This window comes from Caloenas nicobarica, chromosome 7 (genome assembly GCF_036013445.1).
Source record: "Caloenas nicobarica isolate bCalNic1 chromosome 7, bCalNic1.hap1, whole genome shotgun sequence".
NCBI classification, from domain to species: Eukaryota; Metazoa; Chordata; class Aves; order Columbiformes; family Columbidae; genus Caloenas; species Caloenas nicobarica.
The window spans coordinates 27930490-27951160 of NC_088251.1; the positions used below are offsets into that span (position 1 = coordinate 27930490).

General features: G+C 38.7%; 2 protein-coding genes across 4 annotated transcripts in view; one reads left to right on the forward strand and one right to left on the reverse strand.

Annotated features, from left to right (window-relative positions):
* The window catches only part of RASGEF1A (RasGEF domain family member 1A), a 28697-nt gene extending 23798 nt beyond the window's left edge, over positions 1–4899 (forward strand). The window contains exons 11-13 of the mRNA XM_065639312.1: positions 905–1028; positions 1269–1341; positions 2248–4899. Coding sequence (XP_065495384.1) covers positions 905–1028; positions 1269–1341; positions 2248–2272 — 222 coding nt within the window. The 3' untranslated portion in view covers positions 2273–4899. The remainder of the gene's footprint in view (positions 1–904; positions 1029–1268; positions 1342–2247) is intronic.
* A 5771-nt stretch (positions 4900–10670) lies between these two features.
* The window catches only part of CSGALNACT2 (chondroitin sulfate N-acetylgalactosaminyltransferase 2), a 33690-nt gene continuing 23689 nt past the window's right edge, over positions 10671–20671 (reverse strand). Inside the window, exons 3-8 of one of the 3 annotated variants that reach the window (XM_065639412.1) lie at positions 18815–19031; positions 18172–18273; positions 16592–16770; positions 14899–14993; positions 13761–13842; positions 10671–12618 (exon numbers count right to left, since the gene is read on the reverse strand). In XM_065639412.1, the coding sequence (XP_065495484.1) occupies positions 12326–12618; positions 13761–13842; positions 14899–14993; positions 16592–16770; positions 18172–18273; positions 18815–19031 (968 nt within the window). In that variant the 3' untranslated portion in view covers positions 10671–12325. The other 2 variants (XR_010606487.1, XM_065639413.1) reach the window with 2 other exon arrangements.

Genomic DNA, 20671 nt, shown 5'->3' on the forward strand with positions numbered 1-20671 from the left:
CTCCTCAGCCCTGCACCTGCCTTATGTTCAAAAGGAATTGTGGAAAGCGGAAGGCAGTAAAGGATGGAAAAAAAGCTTTTCTGTAGCAGCAAGCTGTCACACCTGATCAAATTGTCATAGGTAACTTCACCCTAAATCATCAGTGTCCGCTGATGTAACCTCATCAGGTTAGCCAGCTATAAACACTACATATGATCAGCAAATGGTATTTAGAAGATCTTCAAGGGAGTTTCTTCAAGTTCTGGGTTCTCTCTCCCTGACTAATAAGCATACATATCCAAAATACCACAGCTTGTCAAAAGTGCTTTTGCACCTTTTTTGTCATTATTAAGGCTGGGGAGGGTGACACATAGAATATACAAGACAAACCCTAAATAATTATTCATTTCTTAAAATCCTAGGAAGGAAGGGCTATCTATAGTTTCTATATATTATTTTGATAGTTTCTTAAATTTAGGAAGTGCTTTATGAAAAAAATCAGATGTCACATTTCATTTAAGTTGAAGGCTGGAAATGTAAAAAGTAAAGTAAATAAAAATCATTTCCTGACCGGTTCCACTTGCAGGCTCATTTAGAGATTACACACAGAAAGCAGGCCAATGGCACTTTATTATATATGAGAAAAGGTTGATGATGTAAAGAATTGAATGCAAAAGACCAGGTGGTTAGCCGGGATCCACTGTTCTGAAATCAAGAGGCTAACAGGTGAAGAACTAGGAGCAAGAAGAGGGGGAGATGAAGGGAGCAGTAGAGAAGAAAGGGTAACAAGGCAGAAAGCCGATAAAGGGATAATAAAAGAAGCATGAATAAGAACAAGAGTGAGAAGCTCTGAAATTGAAACAAAATAACTAATATTTGAAAGAACAAATGGTTTTTTAAGTATTCTTTTCATTACCTCATGCAGAAATTCTGGGAAATTTCAAGACAGATTCATGATTTCCTGACATGGAAGCAGGTTGAGTGCCCCTTTGAAAAAGACAAGAAGATCCAGAGCTATCTACTCACAGCACCCATTTATAGTGAAGAAGGTAAAATCCTTTACTGAACATTATAGTGAGTCTTCCTACTTGTTGAAATGCTGACAGAATATGCAGACTAAAAAAAATAACATGCAAAAAATATTTGATAAGTATGTATTCTCAGTTCCGATTCAGCTTCAGATAGAATAAACTTCATTATGAAGTCCAAGTTACACCTGCTATATTGTAACTTTTAATTTTTCCAGTTAAAGAACCCATGTGTCTGATTGTTTATATTTTATTTACTAGCTCTGTTCATTGCATCCTTTGAAAGTGAAGGTCCAGAAAACCACATGGAAAAAGACAGCTGGAAAACACTCAGGTATGAAGCTTCTGCAGAACATGAGTCCTTTTGCACACATACACAGGCACATGATCATCAGCTTCCCTCCTCCTATTTGCATACCCAGCATAAGACCTCTTGGCACAAATATAATTTTTCTTCAAAATTGAAATCTGAAATAAAAATCAAGAGGGCTTGGATTTTGATACAGCTTTTTCAGCCAGATCAGTTCAGGCTGCAAAATCACTGCTGGGACTATGAAAGAAAATGCTTCGTCTAGGCTATCAAATACAGTAAAAGAATGTACATTTGTAGCAGTTTTCAAACATGCTTTTCTCAGTGGAACAAATATATGAAGATACAAAGAAAATGCTATCATTTATCATACCTATGCTCTTAGAAGTCTTATGAAAGGATTACATTTTACATGAATACTCTAATTTTCAGTCTACTCTTAAGGGAGAAAGTCTCAATGACTCCTTACTCTTTGAAAGGGGGAAGCACATCTTCCATGTACATGACGAGAGCAGTTAATTTAGATGACATTTCTTCTAATACTGGGGCCAAGGCAGAAAGAGAGGTTCAGATCTTCGGAAGTCACATTAAACATTTAGATTTAACATATCTGTACCAGATAAAGAATGAAGAAGCCTACATGTTCTCAGCTGCAGTTGAGCTACATTATGAGTGTATTGTCCCAGTGTTTCTTAGGAGGCCCACATAAGCTTTTCAATTATGACACCCATGCAAGGTAACTTACATGAAATCCAATGCTGTTCAGCAAGAAATAGTTTAGGATGGCAGAGGAACATCTGCTATTTGCCAAGTGCATCTTAAGGGCCTGATGTTGCAAAGGTTAAATTTTCATTTAATTTAAAGTCAACATCTTTATTGGAATTCATAGATGTATTCCAGTTTATATTTTATTACTTCTCCTTCTTCTAGGACAACTCTGCTTAATAGAGCCTGAGATTTTTGTATCTGATCTGCAGACTTGGAAGCACATTGAGTGAACGTGTTTTTACAACCTGAAAGACTTGGACTGAGTTAAGAAAGACCTCACTGGCTGAGGTCTGTTTTGTACATACAGTAACTTTTATGAAATACAATGTGGTAAATATTTCACATGTCAACCATAAGGCACTTAAGTGAAGGGTTTGGGTTTTTTTATTTTAAATAAAAGGGCAGGGCCCTGTTCTCAGAGATGAAATGTATCATGGGAGATGGTATCCCTGGGGAGACCTTATTCTATCAGCATCCAAATTTTTATTGTTTTGTTACTTCCACCAAAACAAATATAAATTAAAACACACATCCCAGCTAAAGCCAGTGTTCAGGTTAAATACTCCATTAGACCAGTATCCTACAGAACACTTAACATGTCTTTCTAGCTTTGAAGCGAAGAATCTCCTTCAAATCAGCGATACCTTCTACATGTGTTACTAATGGTTTGTAGAGTCAAGGCCTTAGACATCTGCAGTAAGCGTGTTCCTCTCCTACATCAGAAAATAGTGCCTTACAAGGTACTGATATCATTTAGTGTACCTTCCATTATGCTGGACTGGAAGTAAAGAAAATAAAAATATGGATGTCTCAAAACCAGGTACAATGTACTTTTTAAACAAAATGGAGAATATGGCACATGAAGTAGAGTATACCTGCCTGTAACATTGATGGTGCAGCAAACATATTTTTGTTACATGATTTAAAGAGATAAGATGGGGTAACTGCTGGGGGATGTGTGTTTGTGTATGTGTGCGTGCATGTGTGAAGATGCACATGTCTAAGTTTTAATACTTCTGGGAACTATCCTTTAAATTCTGACTGTCAGAATAGTCTGTGTTTTCCTTTTTAAATATCAGGGATTTTTTTGTTTTGTTTTGTTTTAAGAGAAGGATGTCTAACCTAGATTATCTCTGTAAAACAGGCTCAATATGGTTTTTTGGAAACAATTTTTGGAAAATAAAAATCATACATGAGCTAGAGAGAGGGAAGTAAACTCAGATGATTAATTTGAAGGCTAAAATTCCCAAAGAAGCTTAAAAACAGTTCATCACCACTGAATTGGGCATTTAATTCTCTTGTTTCCTTTGAAAATGCTAGTCTGCACTTACAGACAATTAGAACAAAGACCAATTTATAATATAAGCTTTTTCTAGTATTTTGTAAGCCACGATTATCTATCTGGGACAGAACCCATTGACACATCAGGAAAAACACCATAAAAAATTGGTCAAACCTTAGAACCCAAGTCAGTACCAAAATTAGAGATGATCTGTAAAGCCACTAATACTTGCCGTTTCTAATTTCTCCTTTTACCCTAGAGTTTACATCCAATTTGGCTATCCAAATGAGCACCTGAGGAATTTATGTTAAGGTTCAAGGTATTAATTTCCAGGAAAAAATCTACAGTTCAGGACTTTCTCACCTGATCTCTGAATTGAGAAAGAAAAAAGATAGGCTCAGATTAAAAACTATTTTGTTTAATGAACAGAGTATTACCTATGAGTACTTACTGTCCTTTCCAGTAATTGTTCTCTGAAGGCTTGAGGGCTGCATATTTGTAAAGATAATGACTTGAGACAGACAATTAGATTTTTTTTTTTTAAAAAGGCCCTCTCACAGTGGTTCACAGTGTTTGCAGCCTCCCTCAGAGAGCTTGCAGAAGACTGCTGCACAAGCTTCTTTAAAAATTATCAACTCTAACTAGATGGGTTTTATCTTATTCTGCCTTCTGCTGAAGAAGGAACAAGACTTGCTTGACCAAGGGTCTGGCTTATTCCAGTCCAGTAGACAATTCTTGCTGAGTGCCTACAACAAACAGCCGTGCCACTGCTTCATAAAGCATCTGCAATCACTGAGTAGAAATTATTTGCTGCATTGGCCCTGTATTACGGTGAAAAATTAAAGACCCTTCCCTCTCTCCCTGTTCCACTCCCCCCTTGACAATTACTTAAAGGTAGAAGAGTAAGCTGGGCTCAGGAAGGGAGGGAAATCAAGATTTTGCTATTCCCATAGTGTTGACATCAAAGAGAAACAAAAGCAAGTTATGCCATCAAGAAGGAAGTAGACTACTGTTAACGACAACAGCCCAGAAAAGGGGAAAGGATAATTCTTATGATCTGCTGCTATTTTTCCTGTGCTGAAGTACTGACCTCCAGCCCTGGATTAGAGTAAGAATATTTATACTGTATTATTACAGTGTTTTGCACTTTCAGAGATGTTCTAGCTAGTAACGTTGTCAGACACTATAAGAGGGATTGTATATCAGCTTTGTTTATGTAATTGAAATTTCAAAGGGATGCTTAAAATTTAAGAAAAAATATATATTTGAAATGCAATTTTAAAACAGTTTCTGTAAATGTATTAAAAAAGCTTTCACATGAATGTGCACTTCACTGGTCAATCAGTCCTAGTATATTACTTGAAATCAATGCAGTATCCACATTGGTTCCTTTTTATTTTTCCTCCCTCAGTTTGATACGTTCCTTAAATACCGTGTTTTGCTATTCTGAGCTGAAATGCTAACTATAAAGCTGTACCATAAAGCAGGATATTCTGTGTTTGACTGGATGTGCTTGCATTAATAAAAGAAAAACTTGCTTCAACCAGGCTTAACGTTTTCCATGATTATTTTTCACTTGCAAACTGATCAAGCCATAAACCAGCAGCTGAACAAGGTGAACCCACTGTGGAAGGCAACATAGTCGCAGTGAACCAACTGGTTACTTAAATTTAAGTTCTGATTAATAAAGATACATTATGAAATGTTTAAATACCTTCCAACAAAGGCAAGCACAACACTAGGCCAACAATACGCTGTCACTTCTACTGTGCTCTCTATAATACTATTTTATGGATTTGATACAGTGTCTCTGCAATGGAATATTTTCATTCTCTCAACGAAAGCCATTAACAGTTCCACCATGTAAATTTCTTTTTCATGTCCTAAGAACTGACTTTAGTTTTTTTACTTCCACATATTTATCCTTTTAACGGGAAAGCACAGAAACGTTTGCTGGCTGCAGCACACCGCGAGGTTTGCTGTAGCAAGATTCTGTTGACGTTTCAATGCAACCACAAGCCTTTTTCATGCCCTACTTGACAGAAGTAAAGCCACTTCTCCAAGGTCACACGGGGACTGGACAAGAACAGAGCTGTGAGGAGAATCCAGCCTACTTGACACGCTGCCTCAGCACCATCCACCGCTACCTCATTTTTTTTTTTTAAGGCTTGTATCCCTGAGAAATGTTAGATCTTGCAAGTGCAGGAGCTCTGGAGGTCCCCTAAGCATTTTTAGTCTGTTGAAAATTCTCTGGGGAAATTGTTTTGGTAACCAGACATCCACAGAGTAGAACAGTACTACTTTCAGTCATCACGGCTCATTAGAAAAGATAATGATGTTTACCAGCATTAAGAGGATCAAGCAGACAAGAGTCTTCCTTATGGCCAGTTCACACTCTTAATTAATATGCATGTTACATCCTTGAAAACTCACTTCCAATTATGACCCATCTAGTCATTATGGTAAATTAGCTATTTGCACAGGCATAAGAGTAAAGAATAAAATTGCTTTTCAGGCACTTTACTGCCATTAGAGCACAACACAGTATGACAAGCAGTAACTCAATGCCAGTAAGATATCTTTAGTTACAATAACAGCAGCTTGATTCGTCAAGTTAATAGTTCCCAAGAAACAGCTTTCTTTTAGCAAATAACTCGCATAACAAAATTCAGCTGACAACTGATGTTAGTAGTTCTTTTGGAAAGAAATCAGTAATTCTTCTGAGGATGTGCAGACAGATCTTCCCTCTTCAGTCTGCAACATACATAATTCTATCAGGGCAACCACGGCTTCCCAACTAACCAGAAAAGCCTGCAAGCAGTGTACGGAAGCTCGGTTTTGTCTTACAATTCTCTGTAGCCATTAAATAGGGCTGTGTGGACAGCAGGATACTTAAAACAAAAAACAAACAAAAAAATCAAATTGCAGAAAGACTGTCTCCTAAACCGTTAGTGCGTGCTATCGAGGAAGCTTCCAGACCAGTGAGCATACAAGGACTGGCAATATTGGCTTCCAAATTTTTCCTCCCATAATTGTCCCTGGAAAGGCAAAAATAACTGAGCACGCTTTGCAGTTTCAGAACATCTCTGTGGGCCTCCGATAGAGGTTTCCCAACACTGCCGAGGTTTGCCTGCCTTCACTGCTCCCCAAGGGAGAGAAATATTCAGGAGTGTATTTCTGCAGTAATTTGGAGGTACAATCTAAAGTGTAACCATTTCTGTAACATTATTGCTAACAGTAAAGAACTGGGAAGTTTCCAACATTGTAAGCCATTTCTAACATCAGCAATTTTGTGGCTTCTTCATACCACGCATTCAGCTTTGGCACAGAAAATGGATGCAGTTGATTGGTGCAAAATAACTTTGAGATATTAGGTTACTTTTGTAATGAAATATTAAAAGCAATCAAGTTTGCTTCCAATATTTCTAAAGTTATCTAGCTTCTTCATATTAAGCAGGTATCTTTATCCTAAAATGAATATAATTCTGTTTGGAGGCAGAAGCAAAATGAGATCCAACAGAATCTCATTACACAGATAGAAAGGTACTTCACATCTTGTTAATCACTGTTACGTGAGCACACTAAGGCACTTTCTGATTCAAAGAATCTTGCTATCCATGTGTGTCCACAATGAAAGTTTAATTCTAAAGATGTTTAAATATTTAAACAACATCTGGTTGTTTACATTCAATTCAAAGATTATATTACTAACAACACTCCACCTCCCCAACTATCTATTAAAATAGAGACGTGAACTGCAACACATCATTGACTGCTGCAACAGAGCACTCAGGACTCGGCAAGCACAGCTGTAAATGATGTATTTGATTAAAGCCTTTAACACAGCACTAGCAGAATTTAATGAAACATCAAACTACTCATGTCTGTGGACATTATTATAGCTCAGTGCTGAAGAACTTGTCTCAAAAAAAAAAAAGTCAAATCACTCCTAAAATATTTCAAAAACATAAAATCCAAACAACTAATAAATAAATCCACAAATCCAATTTCTTTTCTATAGCCTTTTATCTCATTTTGCTTCTCAGAAATTTCACAGTATCCAAGAAGAATTTCACATGAAAGCCTAAAAGTCACTTTGAAAAGATTTTAAAAACAAACGAACACAAAGAAACCGAACAACTACTCTATGCAGACTGCATTTGCAGGCCAGGACACCATCCCAGCTGCTCCTCAATCACCATATGGCCCAGGACAGTGCACAACATGCAGAATAGATTCTGTTATTCAAGCGAGAGATTTTCATGTTTGAAACGTGACTAATTTCCTCCCTCACTTGGATGAGGTTAGGAAATACCTTCAAGGAAGAGTTACATGTTTTACTGGGAAAGAGCAAAGCTACCCTGTGTTACAGCACATGGCAGTAACGGGAGAACAGCAGCACAGCTGTATACGAACAGGTGCACCCATGTCACAGTGTGGCTATGCCAACATGCACTCAGAAGTTCCATACACCCAGGTAACTGAAATCACTTGTAAACTCGCTTTATAATAAGGGCATACCCTACTATTTCTGCTCTAGTTCTGTTACAGCGCAGAAGCAAGGGTGTGCAATCAAACGCTGGGTGTGGCTAATGGTCTTAAATTACTGCTCTTTGCCATGAACTCCATGTTGCTGTAACAGCTTACTATATTTCAGCACGAAATACGACAAATACAGAAATAAGAAAAAAGCCTCATCTGTAGTACAGAATTCATAAACGGAGTCCTTCGTTGTTTAAAGCCAGTTCTCAGAGCTGGTAAGCAGTAGCTCCATCCCATTCGCAGGGTCTGGCTGCTGGGCTTTCCCTCACCAGGCATCGCTGCTCAGCCCCACCGCAGCTCGGTCCCTAACGCCCTTCTGTGTCACCAAAGAGCCAGGACTGGAACTTATAAAAGGTTGAAAGCTTTATGCCACAGAGCTGGAAGAAATAAGACAGGAACCATATCGAAGCAAAACCGGACTGGGTTAATAAGAAATGCAGCACACAGAAAGAGATGAAAATTGTACAAGAAACATGACTTGAGATTTAAAGGGGTGAAGAAAAGAGCCATACGAGTTCTCAGGATATATTTATATACCACATATAATTTCTTTCAGGTACGCTAAGGACTTGGGGAAAACAAACTACTTTCCAGATCGATACATTTTTCTGACCAATGCTGGTCAGTAACTTAGCCTTGTGTTAACTGCTCAGGAGCATAACTAAAGTGTCACTGTCATCCACCGCCACAAAGAGAAGACACTTGATCATGTAGCTTGGAGTAATGCAGCAATAACTAAAAACAACTGCAAAATTTGAGTCCTGAAATGGGCTCTACCCATGCGTCTCCCTAAGACTGTGGCACAAGAGCAAGAAAAAATGAAGAACTTTCAGAGGATTTTTTGCCGGAAAAACTCCCAAAGAACAATGAAAAGCCACACACAATCAGGAAAGCAATCGGTGTGGTGATCTTATGATGTATTTATATAAATCTCAATACTTTTGGAGCAATACAATGAACAGAATCATTCTCTCTGCAATTTTTAGGTCTCAACCTTTTCTCTATCTGTTTTGGGATTACTAGGGAGATAGAAACCATCTCGTTCTCTTCTTGGGAATCCTTGTTAAAATAGACAAAATAATCTGTCCATGTAACATTCATCAGTTAACTCAGTTCACTTAGGGCCTTGCTTACAAGAAAACATTGAATCTTATTTTGAAAAGCTACCTATTAATTCATTGTGGGATAACCATTGTTCAGAGAAAGAATTTTAGATATATTTTTTTAACTAATAGTCAAAGCCTGTAGCCTAGCCCAAAAGCTGAAGGTAAAATACTAGAGAACTACAATTTAAAAAAACCTAAACAACTATTTTAAGATATAATTCAAAGCTGTAAGTTTAACGTAGTTATTTATAACTTCTAATCTAATTATGTAATAATTTAGAGACAGATGAGTAGGTAAAACAATAAGTCATTAGGGAACATGAACGGTACATGATCAGCAGTAATTCCCTGGAAGTGCAAATTTTAAATCACGAGTAACAGCTTTTAAATAACTGATTTGATTTCCAATGTCAGAGTTGCTAACAAGCTACCCCACAACCTGTAAAGCACTATTAGAGCCAAGTATTTTCCCGCTGTTGACATTCTATGGATTGACTGTTAGCGGTAAAACCTTCCCTGCAGATGGATGCGGTGGGGCATGTGTATGAAATCCAGCAGCAAAATGTAACTGAGGAGATTCCATGCTTAAAATTATTATTGTTGTTACTGTCATTGGGCTGCGAGCAGGTGGTGATGGTTGTCTGTGCTCCTAGCAAGCTGCCCAGCTGCTGTGTGCCATCACAAGAGGGTCTTATACAGGCAGATATTGCAGGGAGCTGAACTAAGACAAGAGAAAGACCAGGCCTGCAAGGGCCCCTTAAACTGCAGGGGTACTGAAATAATCATTTGGACTACTTGCGTCAATACCCAACCCTGGCATTAGCTATTTCGAAGAGTTCTGACTGCCTTTTAACTCCGATGCATTCGCTTCCATGTTTTGGGATGATGAATGAAAAAAAAAAGCTTTCAAGAGTTGTTCCTGTTGACTGCATTCAGCTCCAGACTTCCTTAATTGCCTTCCAGCATCAACACCATAGACCGTTTTTGATCGCACAGATGTGGACAGTTGGCTCTGTTCTCCTTCCTCGTCACTACCACCCAGTGGAAAATAGCAGCAGGTAGGAGATCTAGCTATCAGCATCACCAGTTTGCTGTGTTTCCAAAACATGCAAAGTAGGACAACCGGATCCTTCTGGGGCAGTGGCTGAGTGATGAGCACTGAGCTGCAGCAGTGCCTCACACCTCTACACCACCTCTGTATCCATTCCAGTGTGTGCCAAGCAGCAGAGGTGTCAGCAAGAGGCATTTTTGATGCTTATTCTCATGCAGCAGAGCTAGGACAGCAGTACCAGCTGAAGTTTTAAAGGCTGGAGTCTCAGTAGAAGGTCCCATTTATATCTTTACCCCAAATCATCACGCCTATATATTTAATCTTTTCCTCACTGGTACCTTATCATTTTTGTTAAGAACCACCAACATATCTTAAAGCAAGATAACATCTGGTATAAGTTTAAGTTGTCCGGGGAACTAGCACTGCACTTTTGTATCTGGTCTGGGTAGATAATCACTTGAGATGCAAAAATGAGCTGGTTGAACTTCTTGCTGCAAACACTATTAATTGAATCCAGTGTATCATCTGCCTTGTAAATATTATTGCAAAAACTTGTTTCAAAGGAACAGCTTAAAACAATTTCTAAAATGCAGAAATTCCGTTTATTATATGGAGAATATCAATTGCAAGAAGTCTTGCAATGCATTCTCTTCACTCTAAGAACAATACAGTACAATGTTCTCCACAATAAGTTACATAAAGGCAAATTTTATGTACATATAAAAAGGATCAGTGCCCAGAACTATTTGCACAGCATATCTGCGATTCAGAAACCAACCATTTAAATCTTTAGTTGCCTTTAGAATTCTTGAAGTATACTGAAGTCATAAACAGACCTTAATTACCTGGTTTGAAAAGGGTTTTCAACTAATTTCTGAATTCAGTGGAGACCATGAAAATGGTTTAACCACTGAATTAGCATTCTCAGCATTCATTCTATAAACAAATGTATTCAAAATGAGGCATGCCATATGGCAGCATGTAAGACAGCACGGAAAAAAAATGACCTGCCTGCATTTAAATGGTTTATGCATCCAAAAACACCCAAAATGGAAGTAGTGAAGTAGTAGTGCCGTTGTACAAGGCACTAATGAGACCACAGCATAATTCTGCTTATGCATGCTCAGAAAAAAACAAAAACAACACAAAAACCTGAAGCCCCATCAAACTGAAAAACTGAAGAATAAGGCTAGTAAGATAATCAGTGGAATGGAGAGCATTGTATGAAGAAAGACTGCAATAGCACTTGCCTTTTCAGTCAACGAAACAGTTAAGACTATATGACTGCCTTCCAAACACATGTCGGGACAATGCCAGAAAGAAAAAAAGAGAGCAAAAGGACAATAATGGCATAATAGCAAATGGACCTCTAATAAATTTCTACGGGAATGAAAAGATGGTTCCTCAACTTAAAGGACGAGATGTACATGCAGGGTCTTTGAATAAGGAGTAGACAAAAAAAAAAAATCTTTAAAGAAACTATTTTAAGAGCATAGCTCAGTTTACAGAAGGGATTCTGTGATGTGGCATCTACTGTGGGAAAAGACCAGACCCAGAAACGCCCAACTGGAACATTCCCAACTTGTCTGATCCATCACAGAGATAAGAAGGTGGTGTCTCTCTTGTGGTGTGAAATTACATCATATGCTTTAAAATTCCACTTAAAAATATTTAAATTCCCCCCCCTTCACATGAATTATGCTCTATTCAGCCATTGCAAATGTGGCACCAAGCCCTTGCTGTGAAATCAGCAACCTGAACAGCTGGTGGACCAGTCAGCACATCCCATATACCTTGTACGGTGAGATTCTTTTTCACACCTTTCTCTTGTTTCTGCAATAGAGTGTACGTAAAGTATCCTTCTAAAGTCATAGTGCAATGAGCCATACAGACTGAAAATACTCAAAACAACACAAAAGATTATTTAATTCTTGAAATAATGCAAATATAAGAATTGAAATGTACCACGTGGAAAAGCATTGAGCTGACATTCCACTGATTTTCCCAATCAATACTGAAGACACTTTCCTTGAACTACATACACTTTCCCATTTATTTGAGGTGCTTGAATTCGCAAGATAAGTAGGTAATAGCATATCAGTCAAAGAATCACTCAGAAAACAAATACAAGAACCAAACCCCCCTGAACTCTTCTTCACTGAAAAAGAGAGGCACTGCATTTTTAAGCTGAATTAAGGCTGTAAAATGATGCTGGTTCATTGTGAATTTGAAGTTACCAAATGTCACGGGGGGTGATATTTAACCCACTGCTTCGCTGTTAGTCCTGTAAGCCTGCTTACGGAGGTGAGTCTCGATCTCCTCCCTGAAGACCAGCATCCCAAGGTGTGAGTGAGAGGCCTCGTTCATGGCTTTGGACTGGATACACATGCGATACTGCTCAGGAGTCAGTTCGTCTGCGCAATGTTTCTCGTGCCAGAGGTGGAAGAGCCCAGGGACCGGTGTCCTGATCACAATAAGGTCACCGTGCAAGTACTTTCTGTAAAGGTGAACATCCTCACCGCCCCAGCCTTTCACTTCCAAGTCAAAACCCCCTATTAGAAACAGTATCAGAAAACATTATTTTGGTACACAGATGAGTTGTAAGGCAGAAAGAGCAACACTCCTTGTGTAATGGTATTACTAAATCTGGTAGGACATACCAGAAATTCTGGAGCAATTATTTAAGTTCTCCATGCCAAAGCATGCCAAATTGAGGGAGGGAAGCTTCAAGCAGACCACATCCTTCGCAGTGGAAACTGCCCAGGACACAGATCATGCACTGCTGGCTTCAGAAGGTCTCTTAGAACAGTGTCTCCAAATCACATTATGCATGACATCCCATGTGACAGCTGCAGAAAACTGTAGGCAAACCTCACTGGCTATGCTTTTGAGTTATTTTTAGCAATCATAATGGATTTTAGCAGCTGGAAAATGAAGCAGACATGCACCGTATGAAAAGCCCTCTCTAAAAATGCCAGCAATTACTCCATAGGTCACAACTCGAAAAGCTGAGTTAAGGAAAGGAACTTGTTTCACCATCTTAAGTTCTCTTGCCTTTCCAGTACCATAGTGAAAAATCAACCCAGACTTGTACACAATTTCAAAACTCGAGAATTATGAAGTCTTAACTTAGTCTATACCATACACATGGCAATATGACTATTAGAAATCATCCTGCATTCAAGCCATTATACAGCACGTTAGGGCTGTATCATTACACCTTCTGGCTGACTATCTTCAAGACCGTCTTTCATATTTAAGCACACCAAGCTGTTCTCAGTTTTGACAGCAAGCCACAAGAGGGTGCCAAAGCATATTTCTAAAGCCTTGAACTAATATATTGAACTACTCAAGCTTATTTAAAAGAGTTTGAATGCTTCTTGCCTATGTTAGTGGTTTACTTGAAGGATGTGTTTCTTAAGCATGATTAATTTGCTTCAGACAAAGTACAAAAATGGAAAGATTTTAGAAATTCTAGCGAAATGTTGTTACTAAAAAATATTGTGACTTAACACTAATTAAATGGGACAAAGTCTAGAAAAACTAATTTTTCTCATTGTTCAAACTTGTCAAGCAAGTCTAATTGCTGGGCTTGGGAAAACAAGAAATAAATGCATTATTTTCCTGTCATTAGATAAGAACAGAGAATCAATTCCTAAACACACACAATTGGTTTTTTACAGTGTCATCTTACCAACAGTCAGAAAGTCTGTTCGATATTGACAAGTCATTCCAAAGCCAAAATCCCGCCAGAAGCCAGAATCCTTCTTATGTACCTGCAATTTTTAAACAATATAATTTTGAAATGCAAACATGCATTGAAGGAGGTACATTTCACTTGGTTTTGCAGAAAGCTAAGTTCTTCCAGTCATTTGCTCAATGCAGGATACAGCATATAAGACTCTGAAACCCAAATTCACTTACACAGTCTCTTGAAAGAGAGTCAGGCTGGACACTGACCCTGGCCATTCCATCTTCAGGCAACAAAGACCCAGAAATACAGTACTTCCCTCTTTCTGCTGTGCCCCAAATTATTCTTAAAACTATTCTCTTGAATGTTTGCAGGGTTTATTTGCTTATTATTTTGACTACGAGCTTCCATAGAAGCACTGTTTCTCATTCCAAAAGCAAGATGAAATTAGCAGTGTAACAGCCAATGGTTCTGGCAGATATTGGATGGCAAAGGCAAAGAAACAATCTGCACAGAGTACAGGTGTCCACAGCATGAAAAAAGCAACTGACTGACCATCTCAGCCCACCTCGAGTCACATGGCACATCTCCTGCAACTACAATTTGGTCATTAGCAAAGAGTCAATACTGAGGGAAGCTTATCGAACATCATTCATAGGTTGTTCGTTGGTTGGGTTTTTGGGGGTTTTTTTGGTGGTGTTTTCTGTTTGTTTGTTTTGGTTGGTTTTTTGTTTTGTTTTTGTTGTTTGGTTTGGGGTTTGTTTGGTTGGTTTTGGTTTTTTCCTCTTCACCACTTCTTTCTTTGCTGGAACACAAGGTGAAAGTTGCTGTCACGTTATACCACTATCCTCCTAGAATACTGGCTTTCAAAGCCAGAATTCAGCAACAGATTAGAACTATCAACTTCAATTGATTAATAGCACTTTTTTTTTTAATCTAAGTAGAACTCCAAGGTTACCTAAGAATGAGTTTTGTACAGTTTGATAAACTTTTAAGTGCTTTGCCCATAATGGACAAAAGTGTTCAGATACACACTGCCAAAGGTCATAAGATATCCCAAAAGACTACTAAGTTACACTTAATTTTGTTTTAATACAAAGCACCACAACTAATTCTATCCAGAATAAATCATGCTGCTTACCAGTTGTTGCTCCACAGGGGGTGGTATATCTTGGTTGGCATAGACAATAGCAGGATTATAAAGGCTGAATACCACAGGATAAAAAACCTTTTTCCCTGGAAGTCAAAAGGTAGTTGTTACTCACTGCGGGCACACTTTCTGGAGGCAAGAGGAAACTACAAATATTCTTTTTTTATGTAAAATATTAGCTATTAGCCATCTAGTGAAAACAAATATGAAGTCTAACTGCTAGGTTTCCCAACTGGGTAGTTCATACCATCTAATGGGGCAGAGCCCACAGGATTTTAAAACAAAATATGTAAACAGATTTATACATCCTCTGTAGGTATACATTTATATACAGTTATATATATATTTAAATACATATAAAATACTCTATGTATATTACATATCACAATATCACATTAGATTACAGTGAAAAATCCTTGCAGTAATAGTATGCAGTAAAGCTAAAAAATAACCAAGTCCAAGTAACACTTGGCACAGCTTGAATTTTATGAGCTTGCCCCTTTCCACAAGCATTTAAAAGCACATACATCCAGGGTGTTCTGCAAGGGCATTAAGCATCGTGAGTATCCTGATTATGCTGTGACTCATGTTCTATGTCTATTACAGAAGCCAGATAAATATTTTTCTCTTGCATTGCCAGTGGTGCAAAGGTATTGATAACAGCACAAGAATACTCAGTACCTGATTTGGGCATGAACTCCGAACACATGAGAAGCTTTTTCAGATCTCACTTAAAGCAAGGTGACAAACTGTCAGTATGAATTGTCAAGTAATCTCTCAAACTCCTTCCTAGTGAAAGCTCACAAGACACTCTTCTCCAAAGTTTTTCCAATTATTTATACAACTCGTTTCATGAAGAACGGAGACAGAAATGAACGAAAAAGCAAGAAAGAATCCAAATATGTGGCTTATAGGGGGGTTTTTTTGCCTGTTTATTATGTGAAGAAAAAGTACTTATTCATTCCGAACTGATGTTTGGAGAAAATGGTTTCTGGCTGCAATCAATTTGGAATAAGAGTAAGCATTAAAAACAAACAAAACAACAAGTAAACAAATGTTTGACAGGGGCGGGTCTTAACTAGCATGCTTGTTAACTTCAAGAAAGCTTTAGCCTTCTTGGCAGAAGGTTGTAGAACAAGCAAGCTTCACACAAACTTGAGAAAAATGATCAGAAAATTTCAGAGCTTAGGATGTAAATGTGGAACATTAGCTCAGTCTGTGTAAGGAGCACATTTTGCAACACATTTGTATGTGATTTTTCTTGGTCACCCAAGTGTGAGAAGGGAAACAAAACTTGTTAGAGATTTCAGTATAACAAAAATCATCTTCCACTATGAAGTGCTGCATTGAGTTTTGTTACATAAATTTACATGCAGTTTAACTGTTAAAGCAAATAAACTGTCCACCTTTATTTTATGCAGCCAAATCTTAAGAAAAATGTGAAAATTGTACTTAATGTACAAAAAAGACAATGTGTTCTTATAAAACAAGCTACATTAAGACAAAAGTTACATCTCCATCTAAATTCTATTGTCTTTTGTAAACAGAGTATTTTTCATTTTCCTAGGTGTATGGTATTGAATAGGCTCCACCAGACAAGTTAGTTTCCTATATGCTCAACACAGGTCAGTTTAAGCCAAACAAGATGACAAGACTTGGTTACTGCAACCATAAATGGACATACCAGGCTCAGCATTTAAGCGACAACTATTGAGGAACTCGGCTGTGAAATAAACATCAACATCACAGAAGAACATCAGGACCTCGCCCTTTTCCCAGGCTCTGGCACCCATGTCAAGTCCTCTGCCTCGGTTAAATTCCTCATTCAAAGAGACAAGTGTGTAATTGTGGAAGTTAGTTTCTCTAGAAGAAAAAAAAGCCAAAATCAAAATAAATCCACAGGGGGTGAGGGGGGCAGAAGGGTCCATTTATACTTTTTCAGCATTTTACAGTAGTTTCGTTCTGGAAATTTTTAAAACAGTTATATCATCAGGATGAGAAAAAAATATCTGTTCCACTTAGTTGTCTATTTTAAGTGTCAGAGTTTAGACATTGTAGGGAGATGGACCCCAGCCTTACTTCATAACTTCACTTTGCATTTAATCATTCAGACAGATTAAAAAAGCCTGCTGGCAACTGACGTGAACTAAAGTGTTTTCTGAAATTACAATGCCATCTAAAATTTGTCCCCACAAACTAAGAGGTCCTGACTAATAGAGCAATATCTCTGTCTTCAATAAGTAGAGATGAGGGCAAATAGGAAACCAGACTTCTGGTACCACCAAACTTAACGAGGCGAAAATTCATCTGTCTGGTTATGCCACCATAACCCAGTCAGTTTGCTTCTCCTCTTTATTTCATACCAGCAGCACACGTGCCTGCACTCATCGCAGAGGAGGGAAGAAGCAGCAAAGGGAGACTGGAAATATACCCAGGGAATAAACTGAAGCAAAGTTAAGTGTCTACTTCAGAGACACTTCAGAGGGCAAAGCTTGCAGAGAACAGCAAAGATACACAGCAGAACCACCACTAAGATGAAGAACCAGATAGATGCCCAGTGAGTTTGCAGCACTGAATCTGACTCAATGCTGTGAGAAGAAGAGGACATCTCACAGGGTGCGTGGCAGGCAGCCAAGAAGCCTCAGCAACAGAGGCAGCCACGCTCGGCAAGCTGGGTGCCAGGGAGGCTCAGAGGGAGGAAGGCAGAAGCATTCCTCCCTTCCTAGATGTCTGTGCATGCCAGGCCAACTCACCATCACATTTAACGCCAGTGACAAAATAGCCTGTGCTTAATGCCTTCACTGAGCAGAGCCTTGGCTGCGCTGCAAGACAGGGATACTCAGGGGCCCAGTTCGTCTTTGGCTAAGGAGGGTAACAGGCTCCCAGCTGAGGGATGAGTACAAGAGCTCCAGTGAAAGAACTATCAAAATGCACATCCCATATCCAAAGAACTTTAATTCTGATCAATATGCTAGCACGACTGAAAATTCACTGTAAAACTCACCCCTGTTGCTTACTGGACTGTCAGATAGAAACCTCAAAGCCAATACTGTTAGTCTTTTTTGGCTTATAACTTGAATTTTAGTAGTTTTCAGGAGACTTTTGCAACTTAAGCTGTAAAATGCCAACCAAAAAATAATGTGTTGTAAATGAATCGTTCTTTTCCTATTAACATGTAATGGACAATAAAATTATTATTTTTAAAAAACATTAAGTGCCAATCAATATTGTTGGTATTAACTGACACTGGATTGACACACTTACCTAGCCACAGATTCTAGGATGCTTTTTACGTCTGATAGCCCATCTTGTCCAAAATACACCACTGTGAGGTGAACACGCTTATCCTGATGAATACACACATCCCTATAGGCACAAACATAAGCTGATATTAACAATTACTTGCAACACAACAGAAGCTTCAGGTACTTAAAAGCTATTACATCTAAAAGTATTAGCAGATCTAAGTATTCTGGTCAGACTTCAACTAGCTTCTATAGAAAACAAAGAAAAAAAGGTTTTCCCTCTTCTTTCCCCGTCTTTCCAACTTGAATCAGAAGGTTCCAATACTGTGTGTCTCATTCCAACACCTTATTTTATAAACAGGAGCTCAAAAACGGACGTAAATACAGAAATGATGTTCAAGATCACCTGCATCCAGGTTCACAGTGGCCCTGGCACTTGGTTTAAAAGGGGGTTTTGTGCAGTTTGAGAATCTCTTAAATCCTTTTAGAAGGAGTATTTTCTCCATACAATAGGTTCAATTACAAACATCCTAAGGCAGTTGCACACAATCTTGGAATCATTATTTCTGTCACAAATCCACTACAACAGAAATTCATCTCAAAAAGGAAACAAAATACTGAAAATCAGCAATATAGCTCACTATATAATCTCATGCACCTACCTAAAGTTTTGCATAAATTGTGCAAATGCCTCAGTTCTTCCAGCAAGAGGGACAATAATGTTAATGATTGATCTAGAAATATCGACCGTTTCACTCTTCACTTTCATGAGGGGTCCAAAAGGTCGGAACAAGGTGACATGCCTGTATTCCATGCCATCCATCTTCTTATAAAACAGCTCATACTGTGTCCCTTTATCTCTTTCTGTACGATAGTAACCTGAAGAATAAGTCACACAAGTAATTTGTAAAGTCAAAGATGCCAGCAATTGTATTTCAGAAACACTGTTTTTCCTGAGAGCTATAAATAAGTGAAAAATAAAGCTCTGGGGCAAAAGTTTCTGGGTTTTTCCTAAAAACAAACAAAAAACCTCACAAACCACCACCACCTACCACAATCACCCTCCTACCCTCTTAGACCATAACTGAAAAACAATCTCAACCTCCAGTTTCCCCTGCTTCTTAAGATAGGTTTTATGGTATACATCAGCTTCTCAGGCAGAATTAAAGTTGGGTCTTCCCAACAAAAAGAGAATTCAGCTATTCACTATGGAAAAGGATGGCTGAAATCTAATACTGCCTGTTCTTAAGCCCTTCAGTAAAGATCTTCCCCTGAGCTAACCCACAGTAAAAGCTGAGATAATCTGGCCAGCAATCAACACGACACAAGCTGTGGGCAGAACAAATGACACAATAACTTGCTTCACAAAGCTTGTAAAATCTGAAATGTGATATCTAAATTAAAAAATCCATGCAATAAGTGCTGGAATGCTTATAAACTCTTTTCACTGCTGACCACTAGCTACGGTGCCTTCTATCCCATAAATAAGGAAAGCAGCATTTTACTGTAGCTGTGGTCCTCTGAGGACATAAGCAGAAGTTTTCTACATAGCCATAACACTGAGAAAACAATACCAGTTCTCTATAAACCGGATTATCTATTTAGAGACATTTTACTCCCAATGAGTAGGGAAATCTATCCCATTCAGAACAAACATTTAAGTTAGCTGATCACTTTCATTTAAGGACCAATAAGGAAGCAAGGCAATAACCTAATTTTACACCACAAAGGAAAAGACCAAGACTCACCTGTGGCTTTGACTGAACTGAGCTGCATGTTGGTTATCCTGAGAGTATGAATTGATGACAGGAATGATACCCCAACAGAACTGCTCTATGTTCATCCCATCTCAGCTCTCCTTTCTCCCCCACAAGGAAAAGGTATATTACAGTGAAGAAGCATAAGCTACACTATAAACCAAACAACATTCAGTTGTGCTGGCCAGCCAGGACATTGAGATTGATATGAACAGCTGCATATCCCAAAGTGTGATGAACACACCTGCCTCCACATGCGACTAGTCTGCTTCCCTTCACTCAGATGGGCTGAACTACCTCTTCTCCTGCCAGCCAGCCCCCAGGGCAGCTCCTGTAGCTCCACTTCTGAAATCCTCTCCCAGCCTCCCACTCAGAAAGAAAGTGGCAGGGAATGAGATAGATGAACTGTCCTGGTTACGCCGAGGGTTGCCTCGTGCTCAGTATTGATAGTGTCCTTTTTGTTACTGTCTTTTTAGCAACTGAAATCAGGAAGCCTCAAGATATGTGAAGGGAGCAGCCCTCAAGAGCACCTTGAATTTGTCTGTCTTGGGAATTAGAAGTGATCTTACAGCTTACAGGTGTGTACACCACCTTGCCCCAACTTTTTTCCTCTATATGTCAAGCTTCCCTTACAAAGAATCCTCTTCCCAAAATCTACCTAACTCCCTCCATGTTCCTCTGCTCCATCTACCCTCCACAAACCAAATCCAGTTTCATTCACTGACATCCCCTCCTTCTGCCTTGTCCTGTATCTGCCCAACA